This window comes from Microcaecilia unicolor, chromosome 13, assembly GCF_901765095.1.
Source record: "Microcaecilia unicolor chromosome 13, aMicUni1.1, whole genome shotgun sequence".
NCBI classification, from domain to species: Eukaryota; Metazoa; Chordata; class Amphibia; order Gymnophiona; family Siphonopidae; genus Microcaecilia; species Microcaecilia unicolor.
The window spans coordinates 3557546-3579338 of record NC_044043.1 but is presented as its reverse complement, the minus strand read 5'-3'; the positions used below and the strand labels follow the sequence as shown (position 1 = coordinate 3579338).

Sequence of the window (21793 nt, the reverse complement as noted above, 5' to 3'; positions counted from 1 at the left end):
AAGGCGAACAGAATGTTGAGTATTATTAGAAAAGGGATGGAAAACAAACATGAGGATGTTATAATGCCATTATATCGCTCCATGGTGCGACCGCACCTGGAGTATTGTGTTCAGTTCTGGTCGCCTCATCTCAAAAAAGATATAAAGGAATTGGAGAAGGTGCTGAGAAGGGCGACAAAAATGATAAAAGGGATGGGACGACTACCTTATGAGGAGAGGTTAAGAAGGCTAGGACTCTTTAGCCTGGAGAAAAGGCGGCTGAGGGGTGATATGATAGAGGTCTACAAAATAATGAGTGGGGTAGAGCGGACAGATGTGAAGCGTTTGTTTACGCTTTCTAACAATAATAGAACTAGGGGACACAAGATGAAATTAGAATGTGGTAGGTTTAAAACAAATTGGAGAAAGTTTTTCTTTACTCAGTGTGTGGTTAGACTCTGGAACTCATTGCCGGAGAAGGTAGTGATGGCAGCTGGCCTTGCTGAGTTTAAAGGGGGGTCTGGACAGATTCCTGAAGGAAAAGTCCATTGATCGTTATTAAATTCTGGGTTTTTGCAAGGTTCTTGGGGCCTGGATTGGCCGCTGTCGGAGACAGAGTGCTGGGCTTGATGGACCTTTGGTCTTTTCCCAGCGTGGCAGTGCTAATGTACTTATGCTTATGTACTTATTAGTATAATGGGGTTTTTTTTCTTAATTCATAATTTGTGTTCAAAGCGTCCTCCTTCAACCTTGACTCGTTCATGAAGTTTTCAACGCTACTGAGATGCTGGCTCATTGAATTCTGGGGTTTCACTAATTAAGAGCTCACTTGTTTTGCGAGCTCAATGAGCTGGAGTTCCATCCTGTTAAAAAATAAAAGTCCTCACAAATGTCTTGAACTTCAGGCAGAACTTTCTGCTGTAGTAAGATGTTTTGGGGTTAATTGTAAAAATGTTGGAGGTCCTGTTTTTTCTGGGCACTGTGTATAATTGAAGGGGGAGGGGAAATATTGGTAAGTTGCTGATGTGCATCAACAGAAGAGGCCTTAGGGTTATAGTGCCTGACAATTTCTAGGTAGTGAAAGTGTGACAAGGTCGTGCTCAGAGTCAGTGTTACTAGCATGCATAAGGGGAGACATAAGCAGCTGAATAAAATTGAGGTAATAGTGCCTCTTTACAGATCATTAGTGAGTATTCACCTGTAGGCTGATGCTCAAAACTCCCGTGGTAAGCCAACAGCGTAGACAAAATACCTCCGGCTCCGAAAAATAGCTTGCCATTGCTCAAAGGAAATGATATGCAAATCATATGTGCGCTGTTAAAGGGAAAGCAAGGAGTGGGGATGTGCTTGGCACATGCTCAGAATAGTTCCGCGGTAAGCTCAGCTCCTGTGCGATGTGCCTGGCAAACCCAAACGCAAAGCACTCATTGGCATCTGTTTTCTGCACCTTTAATTATAAGCTTTTCGATTTTTTTAAGGCTTGGGACACTTATCTATAATAACGCAGGAAACAGGCACCAATGTATGCTCTCATTTTTGGGTCTCGTGCACATTCATTTCTCACTACCCACGCTTAAGGGCTTGCACGGGCTTCCTTCTACTTCCGAAACCAAATCCAGCACATTTTAAAGAAAGAATCGTGAGAAATCCTCTTCAAACACCCTAATGCCTGCTCAGAGCTGGCTTTGTTTTTTGCACTGAGCATGGGGAGGGAATAGGAAATGACCTCAACATCCAATTGACTACATTAGCAGTCTCCGGTGCTACAGCCTCTGAGCAATTCTGCATTCACTAATGCTGGTGCTAGGTTGCTGCTAGGCCTCTAGCACCAGCGTTTGCTTCAGCGCATCGACCTACTAGAGTAGTGTGTTCCAGTGGCATAGCTACGGGTGGGCACAGGCCCACCCATTCTTGCCTCAGGCTGATCCAGTCTAGTGGCCCCCAAAGCCCCTCATTGGCGGTGCCTCACTCCTCTCTCTCTCATGGCAGTTGCCTGTCTCTCTCTGAACCCCCCCCCCCCCCATCTACCTTTGAGCCTTTGCCGACAGTGGGGCGAGGTAGTTTGGCAGGAAATAAAGGGCAAGCAACAGTTTGTACAGTACTTAGTGTTGCCACTTGTTCTGTTTTACCTGGAAAATTTCCTCTGCAAACGTGTTTTTGCCAGCAGAGCTACTGGTAAGTTTACCGAGAAACTTCTAAAGCGATGTATATAATAATAATGAATTGTTGTGTAATTATATTTGAACAGCTGCTGTTCAAAGTAAGGAGAGTCACAAAGCCCGACATGAAATAGGATGACCAATTTTAAGCCATTTTAAGGTATGTGTGGTAGGAGTCAGGGTCATGTGTAAAGTCTGATGGACACTCTGCCTTAACCCGTCTTCTCCCTTAAGAATTGTTTTATAAGTTGCATCATTTTTAGTAGAGCTGGACTGAACCATGTTGGATATATGTTTCTCTTGGCAGTTACTTATGTCCCATTTCTAGTTCAGCAAAACTCATGAAATTGACCACACTGGAGGTCTGTTAACGAAGCAACTTACATACACAAATATCATGGAACAGTAAGATACAAAAGATATCCATGAAAGAGACTTGAGCAGTGTCCACGAGGAGCTCAAACTGTGGCACAAGAGAAGATTGCCTAGCTTGGGCCTGCCAAAACAAATGGGGGAGAGGGGAGGGAAATGGTGTGAATGTAAGGGGAAGATTGAGGGGGAACGGTGGAAGGGGGTGGATACTGGGGGGAAAAGTGAGGAAAGAGGAGTAGCCTAATGGTTAATGCAGCAGCATGAGTACCAGGGGAACTGAGTTTGATTCCCACTGCAGCTCCTTGTGACTCTGGGCAGGTCACGTGAGCCTCCGTTACCCCAGGCACAAAATAAGTACCTGAATATAATATTTAAACTGCTTTGATTGTAACCACGGAAAGGTGGTATCTCAAATCCCATTCCCTTTTCTTTTCACACCACACCATATACTCACCTGACCCCCCCCCCCCCCCCCAATAACCCAATATCCCAAGCGCCCATGAGATATCGCTCTCCAATTAGACAATCTCACACAGAGCGATACACAGAAGCTTAGCTGAAATTGGGTGGCGGAGCAGTTGGGAAGAGGGGGTGGTGGTTGGGAGGCGAGGATAGGGGAGGGCAGACTTATACGGTCTGTACCAGAGCCGCTGATGGGAGGCGGGACTGGTGGTTGGGAGGCGGGAAATACTGCTGGGCAGATTTATATGGTCTGTGCCCTGAAAAGGACAGGTACAAATTCAAGGTAAGGTATACACATATGAGTTTGTCTTGGGCAGACTGGATGGACCATGCAGGTCTTTTTCTGCCGTCATCTACTATGTTACTATGTTACATTCCCCCAGCCACCATCCCATTCTATCTCCCCTACATCTTATACAGCCAACACCTGCCACACACCTCTTCAGATGTACAACTGCACTCTTTCAATAGACATAATACTCTCAAATATGCACAATTCAAATACAGTGGCAGTCACAACATAAACAGCCCTTGGTAGTCTAACAAGACAGATTTTACCATGTCTCTCAATACTGAGTTGTCCATGCCTGACTATGCAGATGGAGGAAGAGGAAATGCACCATTGTGTTACAATGTCCGTGGGCACTTTAACACTCTGGATTACTGTTCTACATAACTGACACTGATAATCTCTACAAATAGAAGAATGGGATTTGATATACTGCCTTTCTACTACTACTACTTAACATTTCTAGAGCGCTACTAGGGTTACGCAGTGGTTACAAAGCAGTTTACAGATTATATTCAGGTACTTATTTTGTACCCGAGGAAATGGAGGGTTAAGTGTGTTGCCCAGCGTCACATGGAGCTGCAGTGGAAATCGAACTCAGTTCCCCAGGATCAAAGTCCACTGCACTAACCACTAGGCTACTCCTCCACTAGCAACGTTCCATGTAGAAGCCTGCCCTTGCAGATCAGCAACGTGGCCGCGCAGGCTTCTGTTTCTGTGAGTCTGATCTGCAAGGGCAGGCTTCTACATGGAATGTTGCTAGTGCAATAGGAACATTAACATTCCATGTAGAATCTCAATAGTAGCAACATTCCATCTAGAAACTCCAATACTAGCAACATTCCATGTAGAATCTCAGATAGGGAAAGGGAAATGGGACTTGATATATCGCCTTTCTGTGTTTTTTTGCAACTACATTCAAAGTGGTTTACATAGTATATGCAGGTACTTATTTGTACCAGGGGCAATGGAGGGTTAAGTGACTTGCCCAGAGTCACAAGGAGCTGCAGTGGGAATCGAACTCATTTCCCCAGGATCAAAGTCCACTGCACTAACCACTAGGCTACTCCTCCACTAGCAACGTTCCATGTAGAAGCCTGCCCTTGCAGATCAGCAACGTGGCCGCGCAGGCTTCTGTTTCTGTGAGTCTGATCTGCAAGGGCAGGCTTCTACATGGAATGTTGCTAGTGGAATAGGAACATTAACATTCCATGTAGAATCTCAATAGTAGCAACATTCCATCTAGAAACTCCAATACTAGCAACATTCCATGTAGAATCTCAGATAGGGAAATGGGACTTGATATATCGCCTTTCTGTGTTTTTTTTGCAACTACATTCAAAGTGGTTTACATAGTATATGCAGGTACTTATTTGTACCTGGGATGATGGAGGGTTAAGTGACTTGCCCAGAGTCACAAGGAGCTGCAGTGGGAATCCAACCCAGTTCCCCAGGACCAAAGTCCACTGCATGAACCACTAGGCTACTCCTCCACTAGCAACGTTCCATGTAGAAGCCTGCCCTTGCAGATCAGCAACGTGGCCGCGCAGGCTTCTGTTTCTGTGAGTCTGATCTGCAAGGGCAGGCTTCTACATGGAATGTTGCTAGTGGAATAGGAACATTAACATTCCATGTAGAATCTCAAACATTAGCAACAGAATCTCAATAGTAGCAACATTCCATCTAGAAACTCCAATACTAGCAACATTCCATGTAGAATATCAGATAGGGAAAGGGAAATGGGACTTGATATATCGCCTTTCTGTGTTTTTTTGCAACTACATTCAAAGTGGTTTACATAGTATATGCAGGTACTTATTTGTACCTGGGGCAATGGAGGGTTAAGTGACTTGCCCAGAGTCACAAGGAGCTACAGTGGGAATTGAACTCAGTTCCCCAGGATCAAAGTCCACTGCACTAACCACTAGGCTACTCCTCCACTAGCAACGTTCCATGTAGAAGCCTGCCCTTGCAGATCAGCAATGCAGCCGCGCAGGCTTCTGTTTCTGTGAGTCTGATCTGCAAGGGCAGGCTTTTACATGGCATGTTGCTAGTGGAATAGGAACATTAACATTCCATGTAGAATCTCAATAGTAGCAACATTCCATCTAGAAACTCCAATACTAGCAACATTCCATGTAGAATCTCAGATAGGGAAATGGGACTTGATATATCGCCTTTCTGTGTTTTTTTGCAACTACATTCAAAGTGGTTTACATAGTATATGCAGGTACTTATTTGTACCTGGGATGATGGAGGGTTAAGTGACTTGCCCAGAGTCACAAGGAGCTACAGTGGGAATGGAACTCAGTTCCCCAGGATCAAAGTCCACTGCACTAACCACTAGGCTACTCCTCCACTAGCAACGTTCCATGTAGAAGCCTGCCCTTGCAGATCAGCAACGTGGCCGCGCAGGCTTCTGTTTCTGTGAGTCTGATCTGCAAGGGCAGGCTTCTACATGGAATGTTGCTAGTGGAATAGGAACATTAACATTCCATGTAGAATCTCAATAGTAGCAACATTCCATCTAGAAACTCCAATACTAGCAACATTCCATGTAGAATCTCAGATAGGGAAATGGGACTTGATATATCGCCTTTCTGTGTTTTTTTGCAACTACATTCAAAGTGGTTTACATAGTATATGCAGGTACTTATTTGTACCTGGGGCAATGGAGGGTTAAGTGACTTGCCCAGAATCACAAGGAGCTGCAGTGAGAATTGAACCCAGTGCCCCAGAATCAGAGTCCACTGCACTAACCACTAGGCTACTCCTCCACTAGCAACGTTCCATGTAGAAGCCTGCCCTTGCAGATCAGCAACGTGGCCGCGCAGGCTTCTGTTTCTGTGAGTCTGACGTCTTGCACATACGTGCAGGACGTCAGACTCACAGAAACAGAAGCCTGCGCAGCCTTCTACATGGAATGTTGCTAGTGGAATAGCAGCATTCCATGTAGAAACTCCAATACTAGCAACATTCCATCTAGAATCTCAAATAGGGAAAGGGAAATGGGACTTGATATATCGCCTTTCTGTGTTTTTTTGCAACTACATTCAAAGTGGTTTACATAGTATATGCAGGTACTTATTTGTACCTGGGGCAATGGTGGGTTAAGTGACTTGCCCAGAATCACAAGGAGCTGCAGTGAGAATTGAACCCAGTGCCCCAGAATCAGAGTCCACTGCACTAACCACTAGGCTACTCCTGCACTAGCAATATTCCATGTAGAATCTCAGATAGGGAAAGGGAAATGGGACTTGATATATAGCCTTTCTGTGTTTTTTTGCAACTATGTTTAAAGTGGTTTACATATTATATACAGGTACTTATTTGTACCTGGGATGATGGAGGGTTAAGTGACTTGCCCAGAGTCACAAGGAGCTGCAGTGGAAATCGAACTCAGTTCCCCAGGATCAAAGTCCACTGCACGAACCACTAGGCTACTCTTCCACTAGCAACAGTCCATGTAGAAGCCTGCCCTTGCAGCTCAGCAACACGGCTGCGCAGGCTTCTGTTTCTGTGAGTCTGATCTGCAAGAGCAGGCTTCTACATGGAATGTTGCTAGTGGAGGAGTAGCCTAGTGGCTAGTGCAGTGGACTTTGATATACAGGTACTTATTTTGTACCCAAGGCAATGGAGGGTTAAGTGAGTTGCCCAGCATCACAAGGAGCTGCAGTGGGAATTGAACCCAGTTCTCCTGGTTTTCAGGCCACTCCACTTAGGACAACGTGTTTTAGATGCTACATTTAAAACAGACAAACACATCTAGGAGCACTAGCTTGATTCCAACTCTGGCTCAGCCCACCCAGTAAAGCCCATGGTTTTGCTCAGCCGCGTAAGCGTCTACACGTGCCCATGTGCCAAAATGAACTTACTACCCGACTACCGCGTGGCTCTTATAGTAATTTCATTTATGGCGCGCGTCCGAAAAATATTTTTTTATTTTCAGACGCACTCCAAGTGACATCTGACGCACGTAGGTCCTTACCACTCAAATTCTTTACCACTAGGTCTATGGCTGGCGGTAAGGTCAGAGATCCAAAATGGACGTATAGCAATTTTGATTTGGCCACACATCCATTTTGGGGGAGGGGGGTGGAAAGAGTCCTTTTTTCAGGTGTGCTGAAAAATGATTCTGTGCGTGCCCAAAACCCAAGCCTACACTACTGCAAGCCACTTTTCAGCACGCCTTTCTAAAAGGACCCCTTAGACCCCTTTTTACTAAGGCGCGCTTACGTTTTTAGCACGCGCTAAAATTGGCTGCATGCTAAATGTTAGAGACGCCGATGCAGTCCTATGGGCATCGCTAATGTTTAGCGTGTGCCCAATTTTAGCCCGCACTAAAACGTGAGCGCGCCTTAGTAAAAGAGCTCCTTAGCTCTCTGAATTTCATGACAATATGAAGCAAACTTATTTTAATTGCAAGGGATTAAGACTCAAGTCCATCCATGCCTCATGTTTCCCCTACCTGGCATTGAAAATTGTGGAACTCATTACCGCTAGCCGTAAGAAAAATGACAAACTACAGTTTCGCAAGACCCTCAAAACTTCCCTCTTCAACAAATCCTGTACAGACACTATTTGCATAATACCACCTCCCATTATGCCATCACTGAACCGATTACAAAATACCTACTGAGAGATGTTTAAATAGTTCTTAATTCTGTAGCATTTTATGCTGTTACCTTTAATCATTTCATTGAGTTACTACTAATTTGTCATATAATTACAATGTTGAATTCCACCAATCTGTTATTTTACTGATCTAACCAATCACACCGAAACCCACTACTTCATGTATTGTACTTTAGCTATACTATTTAATCACTGTCCCATGCAACCCACATCCCCTATATATCCACCCTAGCTACATTGTTATTAATAGTTTTCACCTTGTTACATCTTAGTTACATTGTTATTCATAGTTCTGTGTAATATTTTACACTGAAACCTTGCTTGGATAATGTGGGATATAAGAACTAATAAATGAAATGAAATCTGACCCAAAGGTTTGCCCGAAGACAGAGTCTTTAGTCTCTTCCTAAACACTACCTAATCTGTTTCTTCTTGCAAAAACATCAGTATTACTTTTCCATAACGTAGGACCTGCTATTATAAAGACCCCATTCCTTGGCACCAAAAAATGACCAGTCTTTGGAAGCAGTGCAGATAACCATGATGAATAAGTTAATAAAGTAAACCTATTTCTGGCAGATGGGACGAATTCTTAGCAGGGTGGACAGAATAATTGGGCAGCCTGGAAGGGTTGGATGCTCAACGTATGCTATGATTTACTAAGGGGTCAATATTCAAAGCAATTCAACCGGGCAGGAGAGGTTAAATCGCTTGTGTGGGGCTATTGCTGATATTCTGTGGCACTTAACTGGCTAGTATTTTATTTATTTATTTATTTTATTGCATTTGTATCCCACATTTTCCCACCTATTTGCGGGCTCAGTGTGGCTTAAAATACATTGTGAATGATGGAAATACAATGTGTTACAGTACAATTATGGGTTACATTATGAGGAGTTATGGGAAGACAAAGTCAAAACAACATTTGGAGCGTAGAAACCGCTCAATGTCAGCATCAACCAATAAAGCTATAGCCAGCGATTTGTGGACGGGGACGGAGTCGGTCCTTATGCAGTTAAGTGTTGATATTCCCCATCTAATGGCCTAAGTTAACCAGACAAATCTGACCACATGGAACTCAGTCCTATCTCTGTCCAGCACTTAACCGCCTGTCACATAAACCTGGATATTTAATGCCTGGCCTTGAATATCTGGGCACAATGTCAAAAACTACTGAGGAACCCAAATTACAGCTATGTCATGCAAGGTTCCGCTTTAGGAGTCCCAGACCTAGAAAGGGATCTGGGAGGCATCGTGGACAAGACGTTAAAAACTTCTGCTCAGTGTGCTGCGGCGGCTAAGAAAGTGCACAGAATGTTGAGCATTATTAGGAAAGGGATGGAAAACAAACTCGAGGATGCTATAATGCCGTTGTATCACTCCATGGTGCGACCGCACCTCGAATATTGTGTCCAATTCTGGTCGCCGCATCTCAAAAAGATATAAAGTAATTGGAGAAGGTGCAGGGAAGGGCGACAAAAATGATAAAAGGGATGGAAAATGGAACGACTTCCATATGAGGAAAGGCTGAGAAGGTTAGGGCTCTTCAGCTTGGGGAAAAGGCGGCTGAGGGGTGATATGATAGACGTCTACAAGATAATGAGCGGAGTAGAGCGGACAGATATGAAGCGTTTGTTTACACTTTCAAACAACAATAGAACCAGGGGACACAAGATGAAGCTAGAATATGGCAGATTTAAAACAAACAGGAGAAAGTTTTTCTTTACTCAGCGTGTAGTTAGACTCTGGAACTTGTTACCGGAAAATGTAGTGACAGCAGCTGGCCTTACGGAGTTTAAAGGGGGTTTGGACAGATTCCTGAGGGAAAAGTCCACTGAACATTATTAAAAATTAATTTTTTAATGGCTTTTGCAGGGTTCTTGAAGCCTGGATTGGCCACTGTCGGAGACAGTATGATGGGCTTGATGGACCCTTGATCCTTTCCCAGTATGGCGGTGCTTATGTTCTTATGTTCTATGCTACTGGCTGGATATTTACCCCATATTATTATGAAATTAATTGTGAAAATAAATCTCAGACTGCATATATAATAGCCCGGGACTATCTAACTGCTTTGTTAGGCAACTGATATTAATTGAACATTTGATACCAGAAGATTAAAAGTTTTCTATGAAAAGTTCGACCACTAGTAACATAATATCAGTTTACTTAATGCCTTTCTGCAGGCAAAGCCTACACCAATGCCGTGCAATACATTTAATAGTGTACATATATAACATTAAATTAAATAACATTCATAAAAATCTAAACAATTTAAAAATCTTTTACTAAGGCACGCTAGCGTTTTTAGCACACGCTAAAAACAGGTGCGCGCTAAACGCTGGAGACTCCCTGCATCTCACCCTCTCCTCCCCCCCCCCATGGTGATCGGGGGTTTCTTAACTCCATTCCCCCACCCCAATACTTTTTAAATCCTTCAGTTCTTTGCCAGCAGAGCAGTGATTCATACTCGCTGATTGTACCGACCCTGAGCCTTCCCTTTGATGCTTGGGGCTGGTGTGAGCAGCAGTTATGAGGAGCTGTTCGTTGTCAGCAAAGAACTAAAGGACTTAAAAGGTACTAGGGGTAGGGGTGTAGCCAGACCTCAATGGGGGGGGGGGATATATTTTGGCCCACCTCCCCCTCCCACTTCTGCCCCCCTCCACGGCTGCTGCCGCCTCCCCAGCGCTCTCCTGCTGCTTCCCCTCCACCGTCATTGCGAAGGTACCTTGGCTGGCGGGGGTCACTAAGCCCCGCCAGCTAAAGCATTTATCCCATGCTGGTCTCACATTGCCTGGCGCCCTGTTCTGTTTTCAGTCACTGTGCACGCACTGCCCTCAAGTTCCAAATTACTGGAATTTCCATCGAAGCTCTCTATAGCCCATCCTAAACCGGATTGCTATATACAGGACTCAGCCTACAAACCACCCCAGCACTGGCTTTAGTTGATACTGCCAGAGCTGCCATCTAAGCAACACTTGACATACACACATATATGCAGCCATTTGCTTTTAATACCATTAATTTTCTAATTAGAGATCCTCTGTGTTCATCCCTCCCCTTTTTGAATTCTGCCACAGTTTCTTTCGCCACCAAATCCCTTGGGAGGGCAGGCATCAACCACCTTCTCTGTCAGAGGCGGACTGACCATACGGGCAACTGGGTAGTACCCAGGGGTCTACTCTGGAGGCTCTCTCCCCCTCAAACTGCAGCCCCCCTGGTCCCACTTTAAAGGGCTCTGGTGGTCTAGTGGCCTCTTCGGGGGCAAGAAAGATCCCCACTCTTTCCTGCCCCACTGCCTTTACTCTGCCTGGTTCTACAGCTGCTGCATTTTCAAGATGGTTGCCAAGACTTCCCTGAGACCCGCATGACTGCCGAAGGAAGTCTCGGCAGCCATTTTGAGAACACTGAATGTCTGCTGCTTGTTTACTTTGTTTTCATGATTGAAAACTTACTAAAATGTAAATGGGGGGGGAAAAAAGTCCACCCTCAAATGGAACCTTATTGTGATATGACCTTAGCAACTATGAAATCAGATGCTTGTTAAAGGCCAGTGTGCAACTCTTAGGCTTCACTCCTTTTGCAAGAGCAGATTGCACACACTCAGATGTGTCGCACTTGACCTGGGCAAGAGTTGCATAACAGGAGCACAGATTTAAAAAAAAAAACAGTTCCAAGCAATTATTTTGCAATAACAAATATATTTATTAAAGCAAATAGAAATGGTACAAGGAATAGTTTGGCTGACAGTAGTTTATCTTGGCCAATTACTACAAATGTGATTTATTACTGAACACACTGTGGGAAATGTACATTGCATCCTGTCTGAGCCCTTTCGAAGGACATCATTATTCTCCTGTAGAGCTACGGTAGTTAGTTTTCTTGGGTAGATATCATTACAGACGTTACTTTCAGTCATCTTGTAGAGGGGATGCATTTTTTTCTTGATTTTTTTTTAATTTGGATTTATATTACCCCTTTTCACCAGATGCTCAAGGAAAGTAAAATTCAGGTATAGTAGTTATTTCCCTATGGTTATAACATGAGAACATAAGAATAGCCATACTGGGTCAGACCAATGGTCCCTCTAGCTCAGTATCCTGCTTCCAACAGTGGCCAATCCAGGTCACAAGTACCTGTTAGTAACCTAAATAGTGGCAACATTCTATGCTCCCAATCTCAAGGAAAGCAATGGCTTCCCCCAAGTCCAGCTCAATAACAGACTATGGACTTTTCCTCCAGGAACTTGTCCATATCTTTTCTAAACCCAGATATGCTGTTACCATATCTTCCAACAATGAGTTTCAAAGCTAAACTATTATTGAGTGAAAAAATATGTCCTATTTCTTTTAATAGTATTTCCATATAACTTAATGGAGTATCCCCTGGTCTTTGTACTTTTTGAAAGAGTGAAAAACTAATTCACTTTTAACCATTCTATCCCCCCCAGCCATCTCTTTTCCAAGCTGAAGAGCCTAACCTCTTTAGCCTTTTCTCATTTTGGTAACTCTTCTTTGAACCTTTTCTCATTTTGGTCAGTTTTCTTTGAACCTTTTCTAATTCCACTATATCTTTTTTGAGATATGGCAACCAGAACTGAGCGCAATACTCAAGTCGCACCATGGAATGATATAGAGGCATTATAGTATTCTTGGTGTTATTTACCACCCCTTTACTAATAATTCCTAGCATCCTGTTTGCTTTTTGGCCACCGCCACACACTGGGTAGATTTCATTGTCTTACAATGACACCTTGATCATTTTCTTGACTCCCAAGTTAGACCCTAGCATCAAGTAACTATAATTTGGATTATTCTTACCAATGTGCATCACTTTGCATTCGTCCACATTAAATTTCATCTGCCATTTGGATGCCCAGTCAGCCTAAGGTCTTCCTGCAATATTTCACAATCCACACGTGTTTAACAACCTTGAAACATTTTGTGTCATCTGCAAATTTAATCATCTCACTCGTCGTTACGATTTCCATATCATTTATAAATATGTGAAATAGCACCGGTCCCAGTACTGATCCCTGTGGCACTCCACTGTTCACCCTCCTCCATTGAGAGAAATTACCATTTAATCCTACCCTCCATTTTCTGTCCAATTCCTAATCCACACCAGGAACTTGCCCTCCTATCCCATGACTCTTTGATTTTCTCAGGAGTCTCTCATGAGGAACTTATCAAAAGCTTTCTGAAAATCTAGATACACTACATCAACCAGGCAGTGAAAACTTTTACAAGGCAGTGTATCTACTCTTTATATTTTCTTTTCTAGTGGTTGCTTTGTGCTGTTATGGTGCTGGACTATTTGATCCCTGTATGGTGGGGTCATCGACCTCCTCTCAGAAACAATGAGCACCCTGATAGGGTTAGATGTCTTACCCATTGTAATAGAATTCTTCCTACAGCGCAAAATCTCATACAGGAATTATCTTTCGCACTCCTAAATTGTCATTCATTGAAGAAAAAAAATCTTCATCTACGCAAGACAGTCACCTTGACTTCCTCTGTGTTACTGAAACTTGGCTGCTACCTGGAAAGGAAGCTTATTTATTCTCAAGTCTTCCTGTGAACGTTTCTGCATATATTTCAACACGGGCTGACAAATGAGGGGGAGGTATGGCGATTATGTTCACCTCATTACTTCAGGTTAAAGAAATATCCTCCCACGGCCTGCCTGAGCTACTTTTACTGGAGGTTGCAGCTAATGCACATTTTTATATTCTTCTGTATTACTGGGATAAGGTCTACCAGTCTATACATAGCAGATGCTTCAGTAAAGTTCCCCAATCTACTTGTGCTTGGTGACTCTAATATTCATGTAGATAATTTCTCTCATCCACATAATAGGGGTTTTAGCTAATTGAAGACCTAGGTCTTGTCCAACATGTTGTAGGATCAACACAATCTACTGGTCATACATTAGATTTAGTAATGGTAGATCCTAGCTCAAGATTTAAGAGGTCAGCACTGAGTACTCTTCCTCTTTCATGGTCAGACCATTTTTGTCAGGGCCGGCGCAACCCGGTAAGCAAGGTAAGCGTGGCAGCGGGGCGCCGACCTCTGGAGGGGCACCACAAGCCATGCTTACCGCCACTTACCTCAGCTCCCTGACAGCTCTCGTTTTCCTGTGCCCACTCCGCCCTGGGGGGTTTTAAATCTTTTATTGACCTCCCTCTTAGCGGCCGCGTCAGTGAAAGCTCTGCCCGTCTCTAGCCTTCCCTTCGTTCCCTTTCAGTGCCCCACCCTCGCGGAAAGAGGAAATTATGTCAGAAGAAGGCGGGACACTGAGAACAAGTGAAGGGAAGGCTAGAGATGGGCAGAGCTTTCACTGACACGGCCACTGCGATGGAGGTAAATGAGAGATTTAAACCCTGCAGGGCAGCAGGAACGAAAAGGGGGATGTTGGGGGAGAAGATACTTTTGTTCTGTTTTCACAGAAGAAAATCCTGGAGAAGGACCGAGATGGACTGACAAAAGTACATGTGAGAGCGGAGTGGATTTAGCACCGTTCACGGAAGAGAGTGTGTATGAACAACTAGGAAACCTAAAGGTGGACAAAGCCATGGGACCGGACGGGATCCACCCCAGGATATTGAGGGAGCTCAGAGAGGTTCTGGCTGGTCCTCTTAAAGATTTGTTTAATAAATCCTTGGAGACGGGAGAGGTTCCGAGGGATTGGAGAATGGCGGAGGTGGTCCCTCTTCACAAAAGTGGTGATAGGGAAGAAGCTGGAAACTACAGGCCGGTAAGCCTCACTTCGGTTATTGGAAAAGTAATGGAAGCGATGCTAAAGGACAGGATAGTGAATTTCCTGGAAGCTAATAAGTTGCAAGATCCAAAACAACATGGTTTTACCAAAGGGAAATCATGTCAAACGAATCTCATTGAATTCTTTGACTGGGTGACTGGAGAATTGAATCAAGGACGTGCTATGGACGTAATCTACTTAGATTTCAGCAAAGCTTTTGACACAGTTCCCCACAGGAGGCTCTTAAATAAACTGGACAGGCTGAAGATAGGACCTGAAGTGGTGAACTGGATTAGGAACTGGTTGACGGACAGAAACCAGAGGGTGGTGGTAAATGGAATTTGCTCAGAGGAGGGGAAGGTGAGTAGTGGAGTGCCTCAGGGATCGGTGCTGGGACCGATTCTGTTCAATATATTTGTAAGTGACATTGCCGAAGGGTTAGAAGGTAAAGTTTGCCTTTTTGTGGACGATACTAAGATTTGTAACAGAGTGGACACCGGGGAGGGAGTGGAAAACATGAAAAAGGATCTGCGGAAACTAGAAGAATGGTCTAAGGTTTGGCAATTAAAATTCAATGCGAAGAAATGCAAAGTGATGCACTTAGGGAGTAGAAATCCACGGGAGAAGTATGTGTTAGGCGGGGAGAGTCTGATAGTTACGGATGGGGAGAGGGATCTTGGGGTGATAGTATCTGAGGATCTGAAGGCGACAAAACAGTGTGACAAGGCGGTGGCCGTAGCCAGAAGGTTGCTAGGCTGTATAGAGGTGTGACCAGCAGAAGAAAAGAGGTGTTGATGCCCCTGTATAAGTCGTTGGTGAGGCCCCACCTGGAGTATTGTGTTCAGTTCTGGAGGCCATACCTTGCTAAGGATGTAAAAAAAAATGGAAGCGGTGCAAAGAAAAGCTATGAGAATGGTATGGGATTTGCGTTACAAGACGTATGAGGAGAGACTTATGGACCTCAACATGTATACCCTGGAGGAAAGGAGAAACAGGGGTGATATGATACAGACGTTCAAATATTTGAAAGGTATTAATCCGCAAACGAACCTTTTCCGGAGATGGGAAGGCGGTAGAACGAGAGGACATGATATGAGAGTGAAGGGGGGCAGACTCAAGAAAAATGTCAGGAAGTATTTTTTCAAAGAGAGAATGGTGGATGCTTGGAATGCCCTCCCGCGGGAGGTGGTGGAGATGAAAACGGTAGCGAAATTCAAGCATGCATGGGATAAACATAAAGGAATCCTGTGCAGAAGGAATGGATCCTCAGAAGCTTAACCGAGATTGGGAGGCAGGGCTGGTGTTTGGGTGGTGGGGCTAGTTCTGGGCAAGACTTGTACGGTCTGTGTCCTGAAAATGGCAGATACAAATCAAGGTAAGGTATACACAAGAAGTAGCACATATGAGTTTATCTTGTTGGGCAGACTAGGTGGACTGTGCAGGTCTTTTTCTGCCGTCATCTACTATGTTACTATGTAAGATGGCGGGCAGGTGGGGGCTGGGGCAAAGGAGAATCGCTGGACGTGGATGGGTGCGGGAGGGGAGGGCAGGGGAGAGAGGAGAATTGCTGGGCATGGATGAATGGAGGGGGACAGGGGAGAGAGAATTGCTTGATATGGATGGAGGAGAGGGGAGAGGAGAGTTGCTGGATATGGATGGAAAGATGGATGGAGGGGAGGGCAGGGGAGAGGAGAGTTGCTGGGCATGGGTGGATGGAGGGGAGGGCTGGGGAGAGGGGAGTTGCTGGACATGGGTGGATGGAGGCGAGGGCAGCGGGGAGGAGAGTTGCTGGACAGGGATGGATGGAGGGCAGGAGAGAGGTGAGTTGCTGGACATGGGTGGATGGAGGGGAGGGCAGGGGAGAGAGGAGAGTTGCTGGATATGGGTGGATAGAGGGGAGGGCAGGGGAGAGAGGAGAGTACATCTACTAGCGCTATAGAAATGATTAGTAGTAGCACTAGTAGTACTAGGAAAGGCTAAAGTGGCTAAGGCTCTTCAGCTTGGAGAAGAGATGGCTGAGGGAAAATATGATAGAGGTCTATAAAATACTAAGTGGAGTGGATCATCTAGATGTGAATCTCTCATTTACTGTTCTCAAAAATATAAGAACTAGGGGGCACACAATGAAGTTACTATGTAGTACATTTAAAACAAACTGGAGAAAATATTTCTTCACTCAACATATAATTAAACTCTAGAATTTGTTTCCAGAGAATTTGGTAAAAGTTATTAGCTTAGCAGGGTTTAAAAAAGGTTTGTAGACTTTCCTAAAACATCAGTCCATAAGCCATTGTTAAGATGAACTTGGGAAAATAGGATAAGCAGCATAAAATCTGGTTTACTGTTTTGGGATCGTGCCAGGTACTTGTAACATGGATTGGCCACTGTTGGAAACAGGATACTGGGATAGATGGATATTTGGTCTGAACCAGTGTGGCAACGCTTATGTTCTAATCTAATTGGAACCCAAAGTTTGACTGTAAGTGACGATGCAACAATCCCAAACTCTTTAATTACTGAGCTAATTTTGGTTTGATAAAGGATGTGAAGACATAAGAGTAAACACACAGTTTTGATTACATCATTTCTTTGTTCTTTTATTGAAAATTTAGTGTATGTTGTAAAAGAAACCTCTTACGTTCATACACTTTGAATTGTTTTTTTTTTTCTTGAAAGCAGAATGTGAAAATGTATAAGGATTAATCCTGGGAAAATTCTGTGCAACTGCACAGTGCAGAATTTGCACAGGATTACCCACCCTCAGAATGTTCAGCTTTCTACTTGAAGTGTCAGCATTGGGTCACTCTACCCCCTCCCCTGCAGAGATTGTGCAGTACTGTGTCACTTCCTCTGCCAATTTAGACTACACTGCTCACGTCTTCCTACAGCCATGTGGTTCACCTAAGCTGTTGGGTCTAAGTCGGCAGAGAAGGAAGAAGTGACCTGATGTGCAGCGGTTCACTTTTACCTTCTCCTGTCACGCAATCTATAAGGGACAGGGGGACAGAAAGCAGCTTTTCTTTTTTTTTTTTGCTAGAGGAGAAATGTTGTTAAGAGTGTGAACTCTTTTGGAATGAGCACGCACTCTTTCCCGATGGTTTAAACATGCATGCACTATAGGGAATGAGTGCACCCTCTCTGCAAATTTTACTTCCGGATTCAATAGATCACACTGAGATTTCTGCGTGAAAACTGAAGCATATTCCATAACAATACACATGGTGAACAAGCCAATCAGCACTGATAATTAAGCAATTGACACTAATTGGCATTATTTATGTATTTATTATTACATTTGTACCCCGCGCTTTCCCACTTAAAGCAGGCTTACATAGTAATAGGGATTACAAAGTATTGATAGAGAAAATATAAGTAAGTATAGCAGAATAATAAAAGAGATAGGTAGATAGAGATGGGCAAGGGTGAAGGGAGTAGGAGAGGTGTGAGCATTGGAGGAGGGGTAGAGGAGGCGGGAGGGGAATGGGACACGGGCTAAGCAAATGGAGATATAGTCTAGGTCATTGTCGTTGTTTCCTGGATATATGTTGGGTAGATGGGTACATAGAATTTACGTGTAGAACTAAGCATATTCTATGACGTGCTGCAAGTAAATTCTAAGTTGCATAGTTGAAAGGGGCATGGCCATTTCTAAAATCTGTGCACGTGGTTATACAATACATCCAGTCTGCATGTAATTTAGGTGTTGGCATCTACACAAGGTTTTACTTGGTGTAACTGCCCGTGACTATATTTAGTCTCGCAGACTGGCGCTTGGTGTATTCTATAAACTGTGCAAAAATTTAGGCTTATTCTATAAAGTACGCTTAAATTCAGGTGCACTTTATAGAATGCACAGGTGAAATTCATTTTGGCGCCGAGTTTTTAAGTGCGATATACAGAATTTAGTCCAAAGAGCATGTGCTTCATGAAAAGTAACATAGCATAGGGTTATGTTTACTAAGGTGTGTTTGCATTTTTAACGTGCATTTAAAGTTAAGACACGTTAAACGCTAATGTGGCAATACATTCCTATAGGCGCATGAGCGTTTAATGCGCGTCAACCATTAACACGTGTTAAAGACGCTAATATGCCTATAGCGTGCCTTTGTAAAAACGCCCATAGTAACATAGAATTAGTGCGTATAGTTAATACTAAACACTATTAACGCACAAAACAAAAGCTGGAATCTTTTCTGCTTTTCTTCTTGTTGACATTTCTCTTGTCACTTCAAATAACTGCACATCCCTAACCTTCATTGTACGGCGGTTCTTTGAAAATCTACCTCTGTATAGTTAACTAAGGGCCCTGTTTACTGCCTTATAGGTGCATTAACGTTTCTAACGCGCGTTAACCTTGTACACGCCTACAATATCCCTACAGGCGCCTACATGGTTAATACGCACGCTAATTGTAGGTGCGTTAAAAATGCTAACAAGCTGTAGTAAACAGGGCCCTAAGAATATACTATCCTGTGCTGAAAAAATGTACCTGTAAGACACATGTAGGCCGTTCCAAATAGGAAATAGTCTAAAAAATATTTAGCTTTAATCTTGAGGGTAAAATGGAAAGAAATTACTATAAAATAAAATACCACAGATTTATACAATTAATACAAAATAATAATATACAAAACAATGCATTTTTCTATTCTGCTGGTTTCCCAAAATGTTCTTTCAATATCACTATAGAAGAAACACATGAAGAAAACTTAACAAGCACTTAGAAAACCTCAAGGCCTGTGGACTGCTGGTCTTGGAGGATAGAGAGAGAGGGAAGCCCCAGAGAAGAATTCACATTTATTTTCTATAAGGGAGATAAAATCATCAGGCAGCAAAGGGAATGATTAAAGACAGAATCTTTCTATAAATGAAAGAGATGCGGGGTTTGCCAGGTAAACCACCATAATTGTAATATCTTAGGTAATCTCTCTAATTTTCAGCAAGTATTTTGGATGATTTGGGAACAGATTTGACAGGATTCCTACATTATCAACCAATAAATGTCAAGCCATATTTAATCATTAATACCTAATCTGTGATATAAAACTTATTATTTACACAATACTATGCATGGTCCATCACAATAGTTACAAGGTTCCTATCTCAAAATAGGGAACAATGTCAGTTTGACACACCTGATTCTCTCCAGTCCAACCAGTGAGGGGGTTCTAATCCCCAGGCTATACAGACAATAAAAATCTATTCTACCATTTCTGTGGAATCATTTTTTTACTTAATAATTTATACATAGATAAATGTACTTTGGAAAAAAAAAAACAACAACTCTCCATATCATTTGTGCCTAGATATATCTGCACAAAAAAAGGCCCTAGACACCAAGTACGAGTAGAGTTTTGAGTTATCCCGGCATGAAAAATAACATCTAACAGATAGAAGACTAACACCAAGTTATTAAATATCCTTTTTTTTAGAGGCAGGTCTACCATATTTTGGGCCAATACCAGTTTTCTTTTGGCTTCTTCCTAAAATTTCTCTTAATGTTTGCAGCTTTCAAATGTTGGCATTGAGAGCGTCATTAATCTTGTCCTTAAAAATGGAAATTGTCATTGTTTAGTTCTCTTGGTATGGTTTATCACTGTTCCCATTGTCTTTCTCCATTCACAGATATCCACATAGTTGCAACTCCTGCATTTCCATGCCTCTTCGATATCCACACCCTTTGTTTCTCTCCATCCTTTCCAGAAGGCCATGTAGTCCTGTAACTCTTCTTCAATGTTTCCAAAGTGTACTGTCTCTGTTCCAATCAAGGTGTTGTCCTTCTGATAGTGATATTCTAATGTTAACCTGTCAATGTTGGGAAGGTCGGAAAATGTCAAGCTGAGGCAAGTCAGCTCCAGGAGGTCACCAAAGCAGTTCACGGTTAAGCCAGCCTTTTCTGCATGCTCCTTAACGTGAGCCCCCAATGGCTGCTCTGGCCTGAGACAGAGGTGCCTAATAAGATTGTCTAGGTTCATCTGTCCTCTCACCATGGCATCGAACATGTGTTTATATACTTTGACCTAAGGAGAAAAGGGCATACAAAAGAAACATCATGTCAATGGGGCATCATTAACACTAAAGAAAAAACTCCACACACATTGCCCAAAAGAACCCTGTGCTAACACTTTGTCGAGTAAAACAAGATTCTCTCAATGGTTTAAGATCTCCTGCAACTCGATTCCCCAGCTCTTTCATTTCTTCAGCATCTCTACAACTGCCGTTTGAATGCTTTGTCGGGTTGCCACCATCTCTGCTTTCAGCTCTTTAAACCATCGGACACAGTCTGTCTTACTGAGCTCGAATTCACTCATTAATGGCTCCTCGGGGTCCAGGTCAGATTCAGACTCTTTGCCATTCCCGGCTTCTCCGAGGTATATTTAAACTTTTCCAAGCGCTTTCGCGCTGCCATTTCTTCAGGAAACCTTAAATCTGTGTTTGGAGTCAGATCGCTTCGTTTTTCGGGAGGTTAGTTCACTTTCATTTCCAGCATTCACAGAGCTCTGCGCTCAAGCGGCCATCTCGTAGCGCTGACGTCACTTCCTCCCCGGTTTAAGATCTCCTATATATAATCATAAGCATACCTTGCTTACACAAATACCAATTTTAAAGTCCAAAACATTTCTAGTTGTGCAAGTGGGTCCTATTAGAAAATATCTGCTACGATTGCAAGTTGTTATATAGCGTAATATACTGTGTTCTTTCACATCATAAGAGTAACATCAATAGTGATGCATGTGCTCCATCATCACCTAACCTTTATACCTTCGGCACCTAACCTTTATACCTTTCAGGAAATCTAGACTGCCCCAATTTGACTGCCCCTTCTTGATTGACTGTACACTTGTCCTTTAGATTGTAAGCTCTTTGAGCAGGGACTGTCCTTCTATGTTAAACTGTAACCCTAGTAGCGCTTTAGAAATGTTAAATAGTAGTAGTAGTAGTAACATCAATAGTGATGCATGTGCTCCATCAAACAGAAAATACCTGCTGTCCACCAGCATTGTGCGAGCGAGGGATGTCAGGGCCACTCACAAGAAAGCTGAAAAACTCTGCTCATCTGCCCAGGTACTTAATTTCTGCCACAGCTGCGTACAGCTAATGTCTACCTGCTGAGAAATGGACACCTGCACTGTAAAAG

The 21793-nt window shown here is 43.3% G+C and overlaps 1 protein-coding gene across 1 annotated transcript in view; it reads right to left on the bottom strand.

The window, feature by feature from the left end:
* Positions 1–19413: 19413 nt before the first annotated feature.
* Positions 19414–21793, bottom strand: part of LOC115456507 (exonuclease V-like) — a 31658-nt gene continuing 29278 nt past the window's right edge. Inside the window, exon 6 of the mRNA XM_030185636.1 lies at positions 19414–20675. Within this exon, the coding sequence (XP_030041496.1) occupies positions 20220–20675 (456 nt within the window). The 3' untranslated portion in view covers positions 19414–20219. The remainder of the gene's footprint in view (positions 20676–21793) is intronic.